This window comes from Euwallacea similis, chromosome 11 (assembly GCF_039881205.1).
Source record: "Euwallacea similis isolate ESF13 chromosome 11, ESF131.1, whole genome shotgun sequence".
In the NCBI taxonomy this organism is placed as follows: Eukaryota; Metazoa; Arthropoda; class Insecta; order Coleoptera; family Curculionidae; genus Euwallacea; species Euwallacea similis.
Window position 1 is genome coordinate 4,242,740 of NC_089619.1, and position 22,732 is coordinate 4,265,471.

The following is a 22,732-nucleotide window of genomic DNA, read 5'->3' on the forward strand; positions in this document are numbered from 1 at the left end:
ACTCGTTTTCAAATGGTGACCCTCTATACGTATTATCTGTCCAGAACTAGCAAAATATCAGGCAAATTCGATATTTTCCAAAGATCTTAACAGAAGATTTAAACGATAGAATGATTTATTTATGTCTTAGTTTTTATTCAATAATGGCATGGCGAAGGAAAACTCTATTTCTTGAATGATTTTATTTGAATGACATCTTCAATGAATCATGCCTCATTTACCCTCTGACATGTCCAGACGAATCATGAGAAGTCGACAAGTGATTCTTTAGAAATAGAAAAACATCCCTAAACAAGTGGTATGTGGAGATATTTTTCATTTACCGCAATTGAGATTCGTTGAAATGAAATTTAATCGGAGAAGATAGGTGGATTGTGCAATACTTCCAAATATACACGGTCGTCCATAAATTTCTAAATTAGTATTAAAACAAATTTTCAAATATATTTTGATAGGATTTTATATAGGGGCCAATCTAAGACTAACATTTTTATGACACTGAGGTATGTACATACCTCTTCCATTATGTTACGAGGAAGGCAAACCTACGGGACGATGTTATGAGGACACTACACTCAGCACAATTTACACAGCTATGCAAACAAATCAAGTATATATTCTATCAAAGAATCAAAATATATATTTTTGTGCTTGTGCAGGAGAACCTGCTATTGAGTTAAAGGATAGTTTTATTAAGAAAGTGGTGCCATAAAATAGCGATAGTGCAGCTAAAGAGTTATAAGCAGTGGTAAGTTGTAAAAATTGAAAAAAATACTGTTGAAAAAAAGTTGTTGAAATAAATAGATAATATAAAGTTACACTACAAATTTAATTGTTCTAATTACTAGTTCTAAACACTATGGGTCAGAGTAAAGATTTTTCTACGGTAGTAGATATTGTTTGTATGCGTGACATCATGATTTCCCTACAAAAAAAACTTTCTAATTTAATATTCGAAGTATATAGATATTTCTTTTCTTCTTCAAAGAAAAATAAATTTCTTGAGATCTTCATACATGAAGGTATTTTAATACTAATGAATTTTGGGCAAAAATATTATTTCAGTCAATAATCGTGCATTGGTCAACAACAGTATACTTATTAGAGCTCCGGAAAATAGCATTTTTCCATGGGCTTATGCAAAAAAGATATGTTTTTAGTATAGTTAACTAACTGAGAAATATGCACATTTTTAGTGTTTTATAACCGAAATAAAATCATCGACGTCTTATCAAAATAAAAGCCGAGTCTTACTTCTGACCTCCAAATTTTATTTTCAGCTACCGTAACGGTGTCTTAAAAATCAATTCGGAAAATATGGAGGAAAGTTATAATTAATTTTTTCCTTCAGACTATTTATTGATTTAATATTGAAAAGTGAAGGCAACTAAAATGGGACGCATTTCTTAAGTCACGTAGATCTAAAAGTAATATTTGCAATGAACAAGAAATTTATGTAAAAGCAGAACATTTTTTATTATTATTTTTACTTTTGTTGTTTGTGTGTGTAGTTTTGTTATTATTTATTACTTTATAAGAGGGTAACTACTTATTAATTTATTGCCTTAAAGTAAGTTGTACCTAAATGTGGATTTTTTTCACAAACCTGACAAAATACACGCACTTCGCTTAACCGCAGAATAATGAGTAAAATATATTTTTTAATAATAAACAGATAATATTACACACTAAATTGCCAATCTCAAAAGTAAAGCATGAGCAAGTTTGTTATAGACCAAATTCTAATGAATTTTGATTATTTTATTTGCTGTAGAAGTTCCCCTTACATTGGCAATTCAGAAAAGTGAACCAACATTGAGCATAGTTCCTAATTTTGTAATTCAAATTTTGTTAAATTGCAACGGGACAAACGGCATAAAGGTAACATGGAAGAGAAAGTAAACTTTTAGTGGAAACGGAGTTAACTGTACCTTTCATACTGTTGCCTGGCAATATTTACTTTTTAAGTTACTTGAAGTAGTTAAAATATAATAAATATTAGTTCGACAAATATATCTGAGATAGCAATAAAAGAGAAGAAAATACTTCACTTGGTATCAGAAGTAAACGAAAACCCGCTATCTGATTTTTTCATCAAATACGAAGTGTCGCAGAGATTTTTGCGCCCTTTTTTACAATTATTTTCAGTTGCAATTAGCATTCTTAACTAAATTTATCCAGCACTGAAACCTACACTTATTGGAAGAAATGCAGGCGTGGAGAATTATATGAGTACCATCTAGAAGTCCTCAGCTGGCGTTCTTCCAAGCCAAGTTGTATGTTTTTCATTAATTTTGTACAATTCAGGAGTAATAGTTTCAGTCTACAAGACGTAATTTTTAAGTCAAATAAAATAGTGACAATAAATTTCCAGGCGATTACTTCTCGGATTATTTTAATCGTAAAAGTCAGGCAATTATATCCATCTCAATAGGCTTTTAAGTTGGAGATAAAATAAGTGCAAAGTTCTCTCAAATAGCTTGTAAAACATAATTTTTCTGTCATAAATAAATAGATAATATGTAAAATATCATTTGTTTAATTTTTCTTCCACTATCTAATTTGCTAGCAGTGTTGGATTCTAAAAAATGTCTTTTTAGTGCAACTTGGCCTAAAAGTTATGATTTAAATGTTTTACAACTCTTTTGTTTACAATTAAATTTTGTTTTCTTAATAAGTTTTTTGCAAGATAAAATTCTTTACGTTAAAACAGCATCTTTATTAATACATAAAAAAAATGATAAAATATTTAAACTATAATGTCCCTTTTGACCCCCCGCCCTTATATATATATTATCTACTTTAATATCGCATTTATTATTTTTAATAAAGAACCAATAAAGTACATCATGTTGCTTACTACCTACTTTAATCCCACATGAATATGAATGCACCAGAAGTCAACGTACTAAATTTAATTCTACGGTACATTACGTAGACATATAACGACCCCTATGCCTACGCGCATCCCGTCCTCGCTAGCTCTGTTAGCTGCTAAAGCTTTGTTCGCCGAGATGTTGAAATCGGATGTTATAGGGCTACTATTGTGTTTAAGGCTGTGAAGTATGTTTGTATTTATCATCTGCTGTAGGGTCAAATTATTAATGTGTTATTTACTTCATACATCAAGTTAGTCCGAGAATCTGGCCAATACTCAAGCTCAATTTCAAAATTTCTATGAAAATTTTCTTGCAGCTAAAGTTATGAAAAAACGATTCTGGAGCCAAAAGGGATCGTATTTGACTGAGGATTTCTATGCAAAAATTGTTCACCGCAATATCCCCCATAACCTTCGTAAGTTTGACACGAGCTTCTTGGAACACCCCGTATATTGATATACATATGTCTGTTTTCCGATCAGTTTCTGTAGTTTATTTTTGATTTTGTGTTCAAAAACTTTAATTAGCACCGTGAATAATCTTTGGATGTATATTTGCAGCATTTTATAAAGTTCTTTTATTGGCTTTTCGCGTGTTAAAAAGAATGTTACGTATGTACATTTCGGCGACAGATGGGCCCAATTATACCATGCAGCACTTATAACTAAAATTTTACCATCGCCTTCAAAAGCGAGCAAACGATTCGTGAATTGTAATTAAAAAATCGTTATGCAAATTCAAAAAAGTTGGTTTGACCTTGATGGCTTTAAAAATTTAGTTGAATACATAGTTTTATGAAATATTTCACAATTTGACTCACTTCTGTCCATTTTCCCGGGGCCGACCCTTCAACGTCCTTCTCCGCGACTACTTTTTTTCCGATAAATTTAACCTCCAGCACCACCCCTTCCACAGCTTCAGCTTTGTCACCACCTTTGCCCATCTCGTCCTTTCACCTAAGTATAGAACTCGCGATTCTTGCTGCGTTCCTAGCCAAACTAACCAACCGGGATTCTTAATTAGCAGCTGTAACTTTAGTCCAAAAACAAACAACCGCTTTCACTACAAGATATCAATAGCCTTGTAAAACTTGCGCGTTACACTAAAGTCATGCGGCATGAACAGACAACAGACCGAACCTTTCTACTTTACCTATAGTGTTAGTACTGGTAAATTCATTCACTTCTTTTTAAAGAGACTACAACGCGTCATGATAGGCTTATAAAAGGGGCCTGCGCGGGGCGTGTTCGAGATAAATAAATCATATAGAAAGATTAATGCTATTACGTTATAACTACGACTGTTACTTATCTCGACTGCGGAACGTAACAAAATATAGCGTGAATACATAACAATGCTTCGAAGAATCTGACTAACACTTATTAATGTTCAAATAAGACCTTATCCAGTCAGTCAATTTTCCATTTAGTGGAGATGATTATTGTTAGTAATTGATACTTATTCTAAGTTGGTTACGTGTAGAATTTCTTTTGTCAGTCAATATTCATTTTATTCTGCTTTCACAATGCACGCCAGTGCAATCTCCAAACCGCAAAAAATAGTGTTACTTACGTTTTGCAAATGTGTGTAAAAATGTTGAATACTTTAATAGTTGGTAATGGCAGTTTTTATTGGCAAAACTAGCTTTGCACGAATTTTGCACACACAAACCACTTTGAAAAGAACGAATTTACATATAAAAAATATTAAATTTGTTTTATGCAAGTGATGCGTACGGAGCGGATCTTAAATAGGGGTTTTTCTGCTAACGTGGTACAGACCTTAAAAAGTGAGCAAAATCCTTATGTAATCTCAAATCCAAAAAAATCTCGAATTTCAGTCGAAATCTCAAAAGCAACGAAAATATGCGCGAAACACTTTGAAACGATGATATTTAGCAAATTTTAAGAAATACCTTATTAAGAAAATTTAAAAAATTCGATTAGTAACCCCGAAATAACATAGTTTTCTAAACCATAATGACCAACATGTAAGAGTGAGAAACGTTGCGCAAGCCTTTTGGTAGTCTAATTCAGACGAAAGAATACTCACATAGGCCCTTGATCAAATATTTATATTTGCTTTGTCACACGGTACATATAGACCAATAAGCGCAATTTTACTGCTATATTGCCAACATGTTTCACAATATTTGCACGCGTCAGAACAAATACCTACATATGCTAAAGTGTTTGTTCCAAGGGTAGTAATTCTTGGTAAATTTTTGTTGATATGCACGCCCTGCACAAACATATTAACGGACCGGCGCCATTGATTAGATACGTTCACTATTGACAATCTTTTTCAAATGGCGGTGAAGAAAGTTGTTTCCTCACAGTTTTCCGTATAGTTCACGCACTTTGTCCTTACCATTTAACTTTAAGATAAACGCTGAAAGTGGCAGATCACGAAATAGCTTTTTTCATCCCACCCGCTGTCAATTGCAATAATATTTACAGAAATGCGTAGTTTACATAACCTGATTCCACGTGTTTACGTGACTTTACTTAGGATTACTTATATTAAAATCGGTAAATTGCTGCTTTGCGCTCCTCCAAGTGTAGATATGTCGAAAAGTAGAAAAAGACAAAATTGGTAATTAGGTTTGATTTGGTGCGTTTCGTTACCACAATCGACAATTATTGACAATATTTGACAGCTTTAATTGTCAAATATAATATACGACAATATGATTGTTAATTGTCAAATATTGTCAAATAAGAGGCAGTTATACACTGTCGTAAATGAAAACTACTAGTGGCCATTTAAAAATTTGCGATCGTTCCATCCGAATATATGTCAAACGTGCAAGAGGGTGCAGTTACTGTCAAAATTACAGATCACATCTAAAATCTTTCAAAATGTTGATACGAAATGTGACGAAATGTATTTATATTACACTTTTAATGGAAAGCCCATGAAATCATAACGGATCAGATAGCATCTCTAAATAATTTATCAGGAAGAGATTTTACTATAGGTGTTCGGAAAATTCCCCAGGATTTCCACACAAACAAACGACTTTATTTATAGTATCTTGAATTACAATACTATCAGTTAGATTTAATTGAAACTGGAAAACCCAAAGAAAATAATACGTCACACTTTTTGCATTTAATACATACTACATTCCTTACTACTTTCAGTTTAGAAGGGATTACTATGTGCGTGAGTATAGGTAGGTATAGTCGAAAGAAGTCTTAGATTTTTAACTGGCAGCTCCGAAGTTCATTAATCATATGAATTAAAGCTAAACAGACAGGAATCGTCAAAATGTTAGCTAATAATGTCACAAAAGGAAATAGAAGCAAAGTTAGAAGTTGTCCTTGCAAAAATCAGAGGATATGCCAATTCAGAATGCTTTTGATTATGGGGACCCACACACCTTTGCTCTCTTCTTTGACTAATACAAATTCAGTTAAGGAAGAACCGGTTTATCGATTAAGGAACGAACCAACCTGAACCAACAAAGACGCATTACAGCTAACAGTCGACATGAAGACATAGTGGAACGTCACGTCTCCATAAATTCTCATTAAATTTTTTGAACCGGTGAAGGGAACCTTTCTAAATGAAGGGTTCCTATCATCAAATTACTATCAACCACTTCCTTATTTTTTCCAAATCGGAGTATACATTAGACAAGACAAACCTGTTTAAACGTAGGAATGTAAAAATCTAGGTATCGATAAATAATTGTAAGGCATGCTTGACATTTTCTAATTGAAACTTCGATAAAAATACACAGGAAACGGTAAATATTTTTAGATAATAATAAAATTTTAGGTCGGATATTAGCTCGAGTTAACCGCCCTGTATATAGCTTTGTATCTTAATGAGCTTTGGAGGGTGGTTAGCGCTACATACCCCGGATGTTTTCGTAGATGCTATTGGTATTAGTATGAAATATGCCAAGAATTGAACATATACCTTTACAGTGGCGGATCTAGGGGTAAATGGCCGTCTGTGCAAATTCCTGTCGTCTTGGTCCTGCTTTCAACATTCAATACCCAGTAATTTTCCAAGATTTATTTCTGTTTATTCTTCCTTCGGTTCTTGTTCTTATCTCAAAATTGCGTCCGGTACGCCATTACTTTGAGTGTAATTAAATGGAAGTTTTAAAAAATTTTTTCTGTTAATGTTGATTCTTATCTGATAGCTGAAACCGAACGAAATGGAACTATTTCGGATATATGTATGTTTATATGAATCTTTAGCTTTATTTTAATCCATGCAATGTACTTTTCAGCTTCTAAAAGTTGTTTAAGTAACTCCTTGTACGTTTGAAAAATTGCAACATTCCAGGCTTTCTTGGCACCCTGCGCAAGTACCTATATGTCTACGTAAGAATGTGTAATTTTCTCTTTCTTTTTCTCTACCGACTGATTTTTTCAGATGTCTGGCTTTTATTTTAACTGGAGGAATTTCGCCACTACCTACATACTTAAGTGAATAGTTATGTAGTAGATTCCGGACCAGAACATTTTCAAACACAAACATACCGAGGAAGCTATAATAAGTTCTTGCATATCTTACTTAAATAAATAATTTTGTATTTTTAGATTTAGATTGCCCGTTGTGAAAATAGCCCATACTTTTTATATGAATATACAAATCTAAATATTTATCCTCCTACAAGCGTCAAAGCTAACGATTTCTAGAAACTGTTGAGTTTAAATGTGATTGATAGAGTTATTACTTTTGTGTGACTTCGATATCTGAAGACAAATTTTTAAGCTAGAACACATGTCCATCACTTAAATTGTAAATAATTGCTGCTATTATGCGGAAACTTATTAAAAGAAGCTCAACTTACCTCACTCCAACTCTCTGATTTTCCCATGTTTGAAAATATGTCCTAACAGGTATAATTATTGCTAAGTTTTAACACAAAAACACAATAATAGTAGCCTTTAGTATGGCAAACTACTAACAGCGGATGAGAGTAATTATTAGGTAAAAATTGATTACAACCGAAGAACTACAGTTCTAAAGCAGTGAACACCTATAGGTATTAATCTAAATATTTACACACACCATGTAATAAGTTTTGTCAATAAAGTGGGTCCGTTAGTTCGGGTTAGTTATCTTTTATATCGTGCTACCCTAGCCATATCTAACTATACATAACTACAATAACATAACTGTTGAAGCAGTTTAAACTTTCGTGGGCAGTTGTGGGTCAATTATTGCCTATTTGAGCTCAATTACTGTCTCCTGTAATATATTGTTCTGTTTAAAAAGAGTTTTTATTAGTTTCTGTAATATCCTGTTTATGTCAGGTATGATCTAAAGATAGATACATATGCATGTAGCGCAGCCCATTGCTATCTATAACTGTATGAGGCAAATAGTTCCCAAATATAAATCACAAATCAAGATGTTAAATAAGAAATAAGCTTTGGATCTTAGGTAGCGTTTGATTACGACGCGATAACTGATTTAAAAAAAATAGATTTGCGTATCCACGTAGAAGCCGTAAAAACAAATTTACAGGTCAAAAGATTGCTGAAAATTCATATCGGAGTGGCACAAAGGCAAAAGGTCAGGTGAGTGTGAGTTACAGTGAGTTCTACTCGCCGTGCAAATGCATCTGGTCGCCAATGTAAATCACTCAACTGTACCACGCATCTCGAAAAGTTACCTTAAATAGTTGCACAAACATTTCTTAAAAAACACTGTTGCTTTTGGCAAACAATTTAACTGGTAGTTCAGCATGAATCCGCCACGTGATGGAATATAAAATTTTAATTCAAATAGACCTATTACAGGTAAGCTTCCCAGGTGTCCGCGTAATGTACCTATACCATGCCCATCACGTCAACATGAGCGGTGCATCATAGGGATGACTGAAAGTTACCTAATGTCCCATACTAGCAAGACTTGAAAGAACGAGACCTAAGTACCGGTTTTTTAATGTCTTTTATGGAGCGACAGCTGTGGTGGCAGTTAACAATTCACTATTAGATAAAGTGTTTTCAAACTGATGTTAAAACTTTTACTGATAGTTGCAGTAGGAACAGCTATCTGCCCAATAAAGTGCCAATTCTCCAGTTATTTGCAAAACTGCATGTGAAGTAACTTACTAATAAAGGGTGGCCATCGACCACAAGATAACGTTCGATCTGCTAAATGGACAGTTAGCCCCTTACCGGAACTTCCATTCTGGATCAAAAGGGAGACCATGGCTCGCCATGGAAAGATTGAGGTTTGCAAACACTAGGCGCGACCAATTATTTGTGGATTGTTAGGACAGAAGATTCCAACGGTACTGTCGGAAAAGAAGAGTTGAAATGATCCCTAAGTTTTAGCTCGTCCAGGAATGCCGAGACGTTCTTCAAGAACTGGTAGACAACACAAAGAAAGTCACCCTAAATCAGGTCGCTGGTCACAGGGGCGTCGGTAAAAATAAACAGACGGTTGAGTAGGTGGGGTTCAAAGGACCTGAAAAATGTCGATGGATTAGGAAAAATTACATATCCGATGTGCTGAGCAGATGGAAATGGGAAAGAACAAAGGCAAACTGGATACAGTCAGAGGGATATACACAGGGCGAGGATATCTTACCCAACTCAGATTCACTCAAGACTTCATAATTGCTAAGGAGGAGTCGTTTATGCATTGTGGACCTGCTGCTCACATGTCATTGAAAACTAAATCTGTTTATACATGAAATTCCTGGGAAAGGAGAACAATCCGCTTTGGGAATACTGCGCAATGCGCGATATAGATTCTTATACCACTTTTTGGCAATTTGCAATAGAGGAACACATCTAAGACAGAATTTTCGGAGCCACCGTTCTTCTCTGGAAGGATTTTTCTATTCTGGAATGGGATAAAATACTTTCCTCCATAAAGAGGACGGGCTATACTATGATAGAGGGAAATGTAGTGCAAAGAGGGCTTTTGGTAAATATTAGTCAGATTCTCGGTTTTTATGGAAACTAGCTTGATGTTAAAGTTAACACATGCTTATAATAATTTGTCCCTTAACTCTAAGGTCCGTCGTAATTGAGAGCAGTTTAACTATATTTATGATAATACGAGTAGGCAACTCATAATTATTAAGCAGGTATTTTATTATGGTAATATAACCACAAGATGAGATTCTCGAGTCAATTAGTTTTACAAGCAGTGTCATATTATAAACAGCAAATTGCAGCTGTAAGTAGCAACATAGTAGCTATAAATCAGTATATGTTACATATATCTACATAATATGAGGATTTTAATTTTTATCTCATTTATTCTTTTTTAATTTTTTTTCTTTTCTATCCGCCTCTCTTTTGCTCATATTAAGTTTTAGATTAAAGAAACTGGAAATATTTATAGATCTTTAACTAATTAGTTTACAAGAAATTACTTCCACGCGTGGATATTTATGTATGTATATGTATGTGGATATTTTGTATATCGCTTCACCGATTTTATGCCAATTCGAATTTTTTATATTTCAATATAGGACTTGAAATTTTTTCGTTATTAACTATAAATGGCGTGCGTATTAAGAGGAAAGAAAATTTAGAACTAAAAAACTAAAAATATATTTTGGCAGGGTTTCACGTATATAAGTGGTACCTACCATGACACTAACATTAGATTCTTATTTGGTTAAATAATACTTCGCTTTACCTTTAATATAAGCTGCTGCCATTGATATTAAATTCAATGTATCAAGTGTGATATAAGGAAAATATTACAACATCTACCGCCATTTTAAATATGAATTTTTATGTTGCAATTCTACATACTACACTCTTCTCATTAAAAGGTGTAGTTAATATAATTTCTGGTATTGTTTGGATATCGACACTCTTATATATATGTGGTAAAAGAATGGAAAATTCCTATGTCATGAAAAATAAAAATTTTATTTTAAAAATTCGAGAAAATTAAGCATTGCCAACTTTTCGGAAGTCCCAGGCATGTATATTCATTATACAAAATTTTTAAATTTAATTAACGCTAAATAAATTATAATTGACAATTGCACCACAATTCGAGTAAGATAAACTTTAAACACTTTTACTGCTGATATTGTCTGTAAAAAAGCAATGTTGATAAAATATTGCTGCTCCTATCCCTAGAGAAATTTCGAAGCGTATTCCTTGAAAAGTGTATAAATCAAAATTATATTTATTTATACGTCAGAAAATTTCTCAAAACAAACACATAGGACATTGCAACATAGCGAATATACTAACTACTTTTATTTTAAAATAGTAACTTACCAAATCGTTATCTTTTGAGTTACTGTCAGCAGTGGTTGTGGATTCGTTAGTTTCTTTTAGATGTTCCTTTTTTCCTAATTGTTTTGTCTGCATATAATATTAAAATGCGACATTATTAACAATAATAACATAACTAGAGGGATTCTTAATTTTTCTCCATTATTCTTACAAAATAATTCAAGGCTCTCGAGAAGTTTGACTATTTCTCTTTTTACAGCAGGCATTCCGAATGTTAAAATTCGAAACATTAGTATTGCTATCTCTGTAATTACACGAGATAGAGAATTGGTTAATTTAACGTGAAATTGTGCATTTTAATGCTGAATAATTTGCTGAAAATAAATTTAAAAAATTAGTATTACTTCCAACAGAAACTGAAAATATGAAACTTCTTGCAGTTTTATTACTGTTTTTTCAATTAACGTTACTTTGCTAAAGCATTTTTTTATTGCCTTCCTAAAAATAATTTTATTTGTGAGATTTGACGTGTCTGTTTTCAAACTTGACCTTTATTTTTTCAAATACGGGCCTGCATTTTCTTGTTAATTTTTGAATAGCTTTAGAGTTGCCAAAACTTATGGTGTTTTAGACTCGTCTTTGAATTAATAATATCTCCGAAAGTGTTCAGATTTTTTAATATTTGTTTCAGCAAATAATTGTAAATTCAAATATGCAACTTAATCGCCAATTAATCAACTTTCTATATTTCATACTTACACAGATGCTAATGCATCGAATTTATAACACTCTGTATTGAAATTGACTAGAAAATCTTAAATTCAGATTTCTTAATTTATTTAATAAAAGTTTCAAGTAAATTGTTCCGATAACAAACCATTGCAAGACTTTTCAACAGCCTTTAACAGCATTAAAATGTTTAGCACATTTTTTTCATTTCGGCTTTTAAATGGTCAAAAAAGTTCTCTATTTATGAGTTATTAGTTAAACATACACTATAACAAAATAATATAAGTTATCCTCACCTCAGGTTCCATGTTTTAAAAGTCTGCAAGCTGCTTGTAAAGTCAAAAAATAATTATTAGGTAAAATCGAATCCAGTTTTATCTGGCGAGTCCAAAGTTAATCAACCTGACTTGATTATTATATGATCTATATCAGAAAATTTGGAGGCTACAAAGATCCAAATGTTCAACTATTATACTGCCATGCCATGACCAGAGGTAATATCTGACTTGTAGCACTTAGAATTATTAAGGTTTTTTAGAAGCTATATAGTTGAATGGGATTACTTAATTAAAGAGTAGATGTTTTTACTTTTAAAACAATAAATGCATTTTACAATCATATTTCCAATTTATCGGGGATAATAAACAGGATGATACTGTTGTTATTAATCCTTTAGATAGTTACGAGATTTAATTTAAGAATACACGTTAAGTGATTTTTATCGAATATTTGTCAATCAGGTCATTTCTTACACCTTTTAGATTGTAACTTATTCAAAATAACCACATTTTTGTTGTAGCATTTCTTTAAAAACGATTTGTTTTCAACACCAAAATGATTACTATTACCAAAACTCTGAGATTGCAATAGGATTCGCATGGTCTTCTATATTCAGCAACTTTTTCACAAAATTTGGAACACTTTGTATATTGATATCTACTCGTCGAATTTAAAAAAACTGTTGAATATATGGATCGATCTGAAACAGAAGAGCTGCTATCTCGATTTGAGTAACGAAACACCTTGTATAATATTAGTTGCTTTGATTAGCTTGAAGCTCATTCAATCAATTTAACCGTTTACTTCTAGGTTTACCTATTGAGATTGTTCGGTCAGCACCGAGTGTTCAGTGCTACTTGGAACGCTGTGTAGGTACTAAAGTTCATAATTTGTGCAATGCATATAACCTAATTTGCAGTGCATTGTAACTGCCGACATTCACATTAATTATTGAAATAGGAGATCAGAATAGAACTCAATCTTCCTGCTTTATCTACCATACGAACTTATTTGATTAGCATATACAGGGCGTGCCCTAATTACTGGTATACAAGTGAAGAAATAACTCATGAATGGACAATTTTAGTTTTACTTAAGTTTCGATTTACAGTGTAAAGACAACTACTACTAGCCGGCTTTTTCATACCTCCAAAAGGTCATAACTTTTTTGCCCATGACATTGATAATTTAACTTAAGCTACTAACTGTATATCTACTTTGTAAATATCCCTGTGATAAGTCCTTTTCCATGTTTCAAGATTCAAATCATAAATAATGAAGTACATATTATTCAGCTCATCATTGAGTCTGTTAATTATGATGCAAATAATGGTTGCATTAAGTTAAATCCCAATAGTATGAACTCAAGATCATCATTAACTCATTCACTTCAAAATTTCGTTATCATGTTTGGACCAAAAAATATGTAAAAGCTTATTTTACTTTGATTTATAGCTCTATGTTTATAAACGTATATTAAATTTAATTATTTTCAGTAATAGTCAAAACAATAATAAGCAATAATTGATTGCGAAAGTAAATGTTTATTCCGGCGATATGAGGCTATGAACATTTGTGAAACCTTATTACCTTCTTACCGCCTTTTCTGTCAACAATAATGATAATTATTTGAAAAATCCACATCTATAGCGTTATTCATTTTTGTAGCAGGGCATAAACTTCAAAAGTTTATGGCTCAAAAAAAACTCATGTTAGTTGTAAATAAAAATTGGTAGCGAATTCAATTTTATAGGATTAACTGTTATTATTAACATGATGATCTTGAATTTACAACATTTTTTAGATTTCATTTACTAAATTCGTCATTATTTTCATCTTAATTAACAAAGTTAATATTAAAACTGAGCAAATAATGGCGTTCGCTCAATTATCTTAGAATGAAACGTAATTGACACCTAGTTGCCTGACGATATTTGTTGATCTATAATAAGAGTTAATTAATGTGATCAGCATTCCTGGAACAAGAGCTGATTCGTTATTGTAGGAGTAGGTATTGAAATGACTGTGGTTAGCGATTAGATATAGTCGAAAACCGTCTTATTTGGCCAGTTCAAAGATCACTAATTATCAAATAATACAGAGATATTGCCAGTCCTGGCACCAAGTAGGTTGTCCTTATAATAAGAGCTTTAAGTAAGGATAAGGTTGTCTGTTTTTTTAAAGAGCGGAAGGCCCACCTTAGTTTTTTTCTAGTATAACGTTCATCATCATCAGTAATAGATTTTTCAAAATGCAGGAACGCACATTTTATTAAATTGAGTTACATTTTTAAATAGGAGTGTCGACACAGAAATTCCGGGATCTTTGCAAAGATCTTTGTTATCTAAAGGTCTCGAAATTTCTCTGCCTAATGCTGTCAATATGGCTTAGATATTGTCACAAAATCATTAAGATTGTGTCACCTATGCGTGTTATCATTACTACAGAATAAGAACTGTATTAATAAGTGATAATTGCACAATTAAAGAAAAATTAAAAGGACAATAGTATGTGGTCATATGTATATCGTATGTAATATGTGTCAGTGTTTTCACTTAAGTCTGTATTTAAAAAATAGTTTGAAGTATTATGAGAAATTAATTTTCTCAAATACAAGTTCAGCATTAATGAAATCATTGAAATGAAATAAATATTATTTGCCGACATGTGTTGACTTACATCGAACTTATATCCAGACTTGCTTAAAATGTAATTTTTTTTAAGACCTGCCTAGAACATAGAACTTTCTCCTTCCCTCATTTGCTGGCACAAAAAAAATACTTTAGTCCATAGGAACGACAGAACTTTTACCTATAACGTTGCCGTTCATTCCGCGAATTTGCTTGATTACCCACGCAATTTTTTAAAAATATTTGCTTTACTAAGACTTGCTTTTTTTATAAATCAAAATATTAGTAGTAGAAAAAAATAGGTACACACCTATGGAGCAAAATACTTTTTACTTCTTCTAACCTGCAAATTATTCACGAGGGAAAAAGTAGACCTTTCCTGCCTGGTTGTGAAAATAACTATTTAATGCTACGGGGTTATGTTAAAGCTTTTGCAATCCTGCAAGTGCTTTTATTTGCTTTGTAAAATAAATGATGGATTTCAGAATGTCCGACTTTTTTAGAAGTCAATTTTAGTAAATATTTGTAAAATAATAAATATATAATCTGTAACTGTAGATTCCTTACATGTATGTATGATACGTGGGCCAATATTTCATCCAGGTTCTGGTTTAAATTACTGCATAAACAACTATATAAATTATCACGATACATTTTTAAAAAAATAACAACAAACAAAACAGTGTATTAAAACCTAATTACTGCGTCTACATCTAAGGTGAAACAATAACCATAATTTCTAGACTAAGATCAGACAGCTGATTCACAAAAGTGCTTTATTATTTATGGAACTACACTTCCTTAAATAATGCACACTATGCAATAACATTTTTTGAAATGTTTACCTTTTTTTTAATAATCTGTAAATCACCGACACCGTATGGAACACACTGAATAGTGGAAACCGGTGAAAATGCGTAGAAATACCCTTGATTCGTCCTCGAAGGGCTGGGTAGGGGTGAAATCGAGGCAGGGATGAAATGGAAGCAGGGATGGATTTTAAACTTTTTAACAAAAATTGCACAAGATGTAGTAATTTATATATACGTTGCATTCCAACTGGTGCAATTAAAAATAAATAATACTAGGTATTCGTATTAAGCGACGTTGCATCATGTATTGAAATTAACAAAAAATTTAGAAATATCGAAACATCCAGGTCAGTACATTTTTTAGCTGAGTTCATAAAAATAATGTTAATTTTTGCTTTCTGGTATTCAACATTACCTTCTTTGTGATAAATTAGTACGAGATAAAAATGGAGAGTTAAAACAGATCATAAATTATAAAATTATATAAACTTAGGGTGCTTAGATAGACAAAATTCAATATTTTTGATATTTTAAAACATGAATTTATTAGATTTTTAGCATATATCCGTTGAAACAAATTTGTCAGCTGAATCCTTAAATACCTACTCAGATGAAAAAACAACATGATGAGTCGCTTTCCTTTCACACCTGGGAAATCATGCTCAAGCGAACGTGATTCCGAGTTTTCCGTTCTAAACCATTACAATTTTTATTTGTTTATTAGATTCCACCACAAAATTCACCCTTCTTACCAAACTGAAATAAAAACATTTAATGTTTCGGAGAAGTAGGGGAATTACAGGATTTTTTTGTCTTATGTGAGTTACAATTAGAACTTCCAAAAGAACGAAAGGACAATTCTTAAATCATAAATATGTAGTTTTTATCTGAAATCACAGGTTAAACAGACCCGTGTTACATCATGTGAGCTTAAGTAATGTCATTCACGATCACACCTAATACCAAGCCCAGCCGGGAAGAGCTTTGCAGACTCCATGGTCTATAAGCAATTATCACGTTCCAAGTCAGTATTTACTGAAATATTTTATAAAATGTAGAAAAACAACAACCATAGGTGTACCGTTACATATGAGCGTTCGTGATATACCACATGAGCGCACGTGAAACGGCTCCATGTATCTTCTCACATTTACTGTCGCAGAAATTTGAGTACCTGCCAAGTACCAATCTATAATGACCATACTATATTTAGAGAATGCTCACAAGAACATCAACAATCAACCCATTGCAATAATAAGCAACAATCCAATGATGTTTATTCAAAATTAGCTATATATATATATATATATATATATATATACACACACAATATGAGTGAGTTAAATATAGAACTTAAGTATACAGTGATTGATTGTGCTTTCATAACATTATTTAACATGGTTAATGTAACGAGTGATCATTAAAAAGAACCTCGCAGTACAAACCGAAACCGTAGGGCGTTGATTAAATTATTTGCTATTATTAGTGTGTGAGGCCAGTCGATGAGATATATGTAGATATTAACAGTTGTATCTTCTCGGTTCTACGTTTTGGAAAACTAATAAAGTGTAATATCAAAACTGTGTTAATAGAAAATAATTTCGGTTTGTTTCCAACCACCTAAAGGATTCTTCATTAAAGATTCTTCACTGTGCGGTACCTGTCTATAGCTATTTACCACTAAACACCTGACTAACTACAGATCAACAGATGAACGGATCTAAGACATGCCTCAAATATTTCAACACCTACTTTTTTCCTTTTACTTTCAGCACGGTCCTGCAACAGCCTGACGTCATCATCACGTGGACTTGTTGGTGTTTGTGTTCGTAAGCACACACCTCCAATTGTTCAAATTTAACCATGTTTTATTGTTCAAGTGCAAACATCAAATTTTTGCTTTATCAGTCGGATTAAGGGATTAGACGTCTGTGGATTAAATACTCTTATCTAGACCTTGTGTAAATTAAGCGTCCTCTTCGCTGACGCTTGTGATTTCTGCTGGTCGTGTTAGTCACATATTTTTCGTTCATAGTCCAACTTGGAAGTATAACAGTTCAATAATAAGTGAAAAAGAGACAAATGATGATCTAGTTTCGAAAGAACGTCACTTAATTCAACTTTGGCTTAGCTATCGATTAGAGGTTTGCCGACACGGAGCGTTGTGATTGGTTGGCGTGATGGGTGTTGGCACCGCAGGCCCGCGGACGTCATTCATGCTATTGCCCAGAAATATCGAAATCGAAACGACTTTCATATCTATTCATAAATAACTTTGTTTGCGGTGTTGTCAGTAGGTGATGAAAATATGTGGAGACTTTCTTCAAATTGAAGAAGTTCATATATTCCTTATCAACTCTCTGAAGATCTCTAGATACACATGACTTCTGTGTTCTGGGACAGAGTTTTGAACATGGGAAGTACGTCACTGGCGGAATGACGTCAATGACGCGTATTCCAGGGATTCAAAAATTTTATCTCTTACTCGGGATAATTTAATCACGCGTCTGGCAAAGATCTAATTGAAAAATGCTAATTACATAAACAGATTTGAAAAATATTGGACCGTATTATAATTGCCGAGAAATAAAGCACCATATTTTAATTAGATTAAAAATACATTGCCTGTGAAAAATAGATTAAGTTTGGAATGTTTTTATTGGACTACACATTAAGCCGCTTTTCTCTAACTTAACCGATTTAGCATATTCTTCAAATAATCGAGATTTCTGTGATTAAACCTGAAAAGGAATAACTCTGTATACTCAAAGATTTACACAAGATCGGAAACTAAAAAAATTACTATTTGAAACTACGTGAATGTGATTTAAATCCGACGGTTTGGTGGTCGTAGTTTGTAGCGTCTTCTTACAGGGGTCTACCGGAGGTGAGACCAATATGTTCGCCAACAGACGAAGGGCTCAAGACGAAATAACTCGCATATTAAAATTAAATGAGTTGTATTTGCTCTAGTTGAGAATAATCGGTAGGATCGTCTCATACAACTCGTAGAATAGGAAGTAATTTTAGTTTAACTCTGAACTAAAAGGTGATACTATTGACCCCTCCAGTGCAGCACGTGGCACCCAAATTTATAAGATAGTTTGTTTATAACGTTAGTTTGTATTCCTCTATGAATTTGAAATTATTTTATTGAGAAAAGCGTTTTCATTTTTGTTATTTGCTATTTTTTTAACAAAATTACTTTACAATTTATAATATTTTTACATTTATTATTTATTATATACAATTACTTTATTATACATTTTTATACTAGACTTGTGTATTTTAAAGTATAAAATGATTTTTTTATTTGTTTTATTTCTTTTAACATCTAAAATATTAAATACAGTTTAGCAGAGCTCCAAACAGTATATTCACAAGCCTCCAAAAATCGGAAATTTTTCAAATTTAACCCACTTTTTGACTCAACATCCAGAAGACAGCAACAGTTCTCCGTCGCATTTAAAACACCCATAGCCGTGTTATATGTATGTATAAGTGCCTACATAACTAAATTTAAATTGAATTGAAATTTAACCCCTATTACTTAAATGCAGAGCTGGACAATTAAGGACATCGTAGTTCTACGTATTTCCCGACTTATTATAATCACTCTCCCATTAGATCTATACGAGGTAAATTTACAAAGTTTTAAATTGAAAATAATTTAGCGTCTAAAGGCCTATAGTTCTCGACAGAGAAATTGAGTATTTACACGAATTTGAATGCACTTCTGCAACAATAAAAACTTATACTAACCTTACGCAATTCCTCAACAACAGACTTTATGGAAGCTGAAACACTTTTTCTTCTGGGATAAAAAAACATACTACTGGAACTTCCAAAAACACCAGCCATTGCACGTTACAGAGCTATTCACTTCATAGAAAAGCAATTATTGCCGAAATGATCAAAGCCTTACCAAATATTCAAAAATTAGATCATTATGATAAGATTACGTAGATATTCCTAATCTAACGAAAGACAATTTCTAATTGATAATTTTTATTTAATAGCAATGATATTATACAAATTTTTATTCTTTACTCGAGAATAAAAAAATGGAGCGAGTAAGCTAAGAAAGAAAATATTGTTATAGAATATACAAGCAATTTTTTTTGCTTAGATTGCTGGTGTTGCAATTTGTATACATTTTCAACTAGAAATTGATAAAAATGATATTAGTAATTTTTTTGTGCCTGAATAAAATCCAGATAGCGTTCCAACTATCTATCAGCTTAAAACATTTTATAGATTGTAATTAAATGTGCCGTATTCAAAAATCTCTTTATGAGAAATTTTATATCCGCAATTGAAGAACGTTATCAAAAAAAAACTATAACTGGGAAATATCTGCAAATTTGGTACTATACAAACTATATGACAGTCCATAGGGGCAATACGATTAAAAGATGGCGGATCTTCTACCGGTACTAATAAAAAAGTGGATGTCGAAGAAATGTGGAAATAGAATAGAAGAATTATATTAACTCAACAAATTGAGCGATTTAAATTACTGCTTTGCAATTACTAACATGTTATAGACTTATATAACTTCATGTCGAATAAATACTTAATAGCTCTGCGTAAGACGATAATTTAGACAAAGAAAAATATATATGTTCATCGATACATACATTCCTTCGCGTCTTTTTTTCTTATGCATGTTTTCCTTTGAGTATTGAAACATAATATATTTCCATTATTTAAAAAAAAAATCAAATAGATGATAGTTGCATAAGAGAAAAAAGTACCCATGAGAAAATGCTGTTAGTTCACCGATCTATTCAAATAGGATCAAGCAATGTTCACCAATTTAACCCATCCAAACAATCACGTGCTTGCTTTCAAATACGTGTACTTCAATAAAAGCGAAAACTCACTGCTTAAGTGTTACTATTCATATCTTATTATGGTTTTTTACGATGTTACAATAATCTAAATTTAAACAAATTTTGTACAGAAATATTAAAATATAATCTCAATAAGCATCCGTTATCATTTACACATTCGTTTTTCCGCCAGAGCTTAATATCGTGTCTCGTGTTTGGATGATATTTATTTTTACTATCACGTGCGCACTTTTACTCACGGGACATGAATGTTTGCATTATAAACACGTAAGTACCACTTGCAGCGCTATAACACGGTGTTAATTTGGCAAAAAATTTGATAAAAATAAATAGATTGCTCCAAAAATAATTATTGTGAAACTACTACAAATACTATAACCAATTAGGAGTCGGGTCTATTACTTCATGGAGGGAAAAGGCTTATTTTATGATACAGGCCAGATTTTTTTTTAATACTTAGATATTGGAATAACTTGTTGTTCAATGACTCCAAATAATGTATTGTTGCGTTATCATGTTATTCGATACACATGCTAACAAAACATGTGGTTCTTTTTTATTTTTGGGAACAACACACCAGTAATTGTTATTGCGGTGGATTTGCACGTGGTTATTGCAGCTAATACTAACTGAGAATAACATTCACCCTTTACTAAGGGCTCGAATCAACACCTATGTTAACATTTCGGTGGAAAATCTGTCAGCGAAACCGTCAAATTCCCACCTCCATTTCCCAAAAAAATAAACACGAAACTTTCCAGTAGGAATTTACATTTTCGGAACTGAACGTTAAGTGGCGCACTTCAAAACCGCATGTCATTGTTAAGTACATAGAAAAAAATTTTACATTGATAGATGTCACTTTGAATTACGTCTGTGACGTGCGGTAAAATGTTACTTTCAGCCCACAAATTCGTGCGGTAAAGCCACTTTTTTGTGCGTACACGCTAAAAATTCGAAATTTTACCTGTATTGCACAAAGTTTATCGAACTAATCCGACTCATAATTTACTCATAAAAATAATACTTGTTAGAAAACTATTCTTATAAATGTTCAACATTTTTACCGAGTTTTTGTAAAACAGATTTTGAGATATTTGCATCAAATTTTAGCTTTAGATAGGCGTGTATAGACTTATGGTCTTCATTAACTGACTTATTAAAAATTTACATGATCAACCTGAATTTTTCTGTTGTGTGTACATAAATAATTGATAGTTTGATATCAAACTAAATTTTAATTTGATTCAATAAATGTTTAGCTGAGGACGTCAGCTCTAAGCTTTTTCATCTCAAATGTTGTAATACCACTAATACCCTAAATCGCCCTTGAATCATTTACACATGTAAATATTGAGAAAAAAAACTTCAGAGGGTATCTAACTTACCGATTGTACTTCTCTTCTAGGGGTCGTTGTTAAGTTCTCCGATGAATAGATCGGAACATCCAAATCACTTACACTCGACGATAAACTTCCATCTCTTCCATCCCTGCCAGGAACTTGTAACAATCTCATAGCCTGTTGCTCAGCTACGGTAGGACTTTTTAAATAATGACTTTCCGCGACGAAACCGACACCGTCGTCATCGTCCATGTCAGCGAATGGAATAGACATTGGGAACAAGTCTTTCTTATCTCGTTAAAAAAATGTCTCCGTATTTTATGAATATCCACTAAAGTAAAAAACGGTGACGAAAAGCTGAAAAAAAGAAAAAAACATTTTTAAAAATGTATTTTTAATATTCAAGGTTCTACATGGACACAAATTAGTATCACTGAAGATATATTTGTCATAGAAAGTTCCCTCACACTTTGACGATCTAGTCAGTTCAAAGTAACGTCGATAAAACTCGAAAATGCCAGGTGGATTAGAAATTCGATCTCTAAAATTTGAATTACTCTTATCGTCCGATAGTACGCTGAAATAAAGGAAGCTGCCGCTTTCACAGCTTCTAGCGAGTGTGCAAGGTAAGAGATGAAGGGTACTCAAGTTGTTAGGAATTTGCTCTGGTATTTAAATAAGTGACTTTTCTATGATGGATACACAGAATGTTGCGTGACCTGCTGTACAAATTTAAGTGCAATAATACGTGCGGAAAGTTGTACTTTACCGAATGCTGATTGTACCTTCGCTTCGCGTTCTTCAGTCAAATAGAACTTAACAATTTTAGGATACAGGAATATATTTAAGATACAGGAGGTTTAACAATTTTAAGATACTTATATTCTATAAGGGGGACGCATTTTGAAGTGTTAATGACACGCAGTTTCATTGGAGGCGGGGCTGACATTGATATATTAATTTGAATTTTATTTTAATTTTCTAACACCTTAGAATCATTGCATTGTATTACTAT

At 32.5% G+C, this 22,732-nt stretch overlaps 1 protein-coding gene across 5 annotated transcripts in view; it reads right to left on the bottom strand.

The window, feature by feature from the left end:
• Window positions 1–22,068, bottom strand: part of LOC136412175 (solute carrier family 2, facilitated glucose transporter member 3-like) — a 34,434-nt gene extending 12,366 nt beyond the window's left edge. The window contains exons 1-3 of one of the 5 annotated variants that reach the window (XM_066395143.1): window positions 15,552–15,573; window positions 12,094–12,126; window positions 11,111–11,197 (exon numbers count right to left, since the gene is read on the bottom strand). In XM_066395143.1, coding sequence (XP_066251240.1) covers window positions 11,111–11,197; window positions 12,094–12,105 — 99 coding nt within the window. In that variant the 5' untranslated portion in view covers window positions 12,106–12,126; window positions 15,552–15,573. Of the gene's footprint in view, window positions 1–3,699; window positions 4,084–7,695; window positions 7,990–11,110; window positions 11,198–12,093; window positions 12,127–15,551; window positions 15,574–19,280; window positions 19,395–21,762 lie in introns of those variants that run through there. The other 4 variants (XM_066395141.1, XM_066395144.1, XM_066395145.1 and 1 more) reach the window with 4 other exon arrangements.
• Window positions 22,069–22,732: the final 664 nt, after the last annotated feature.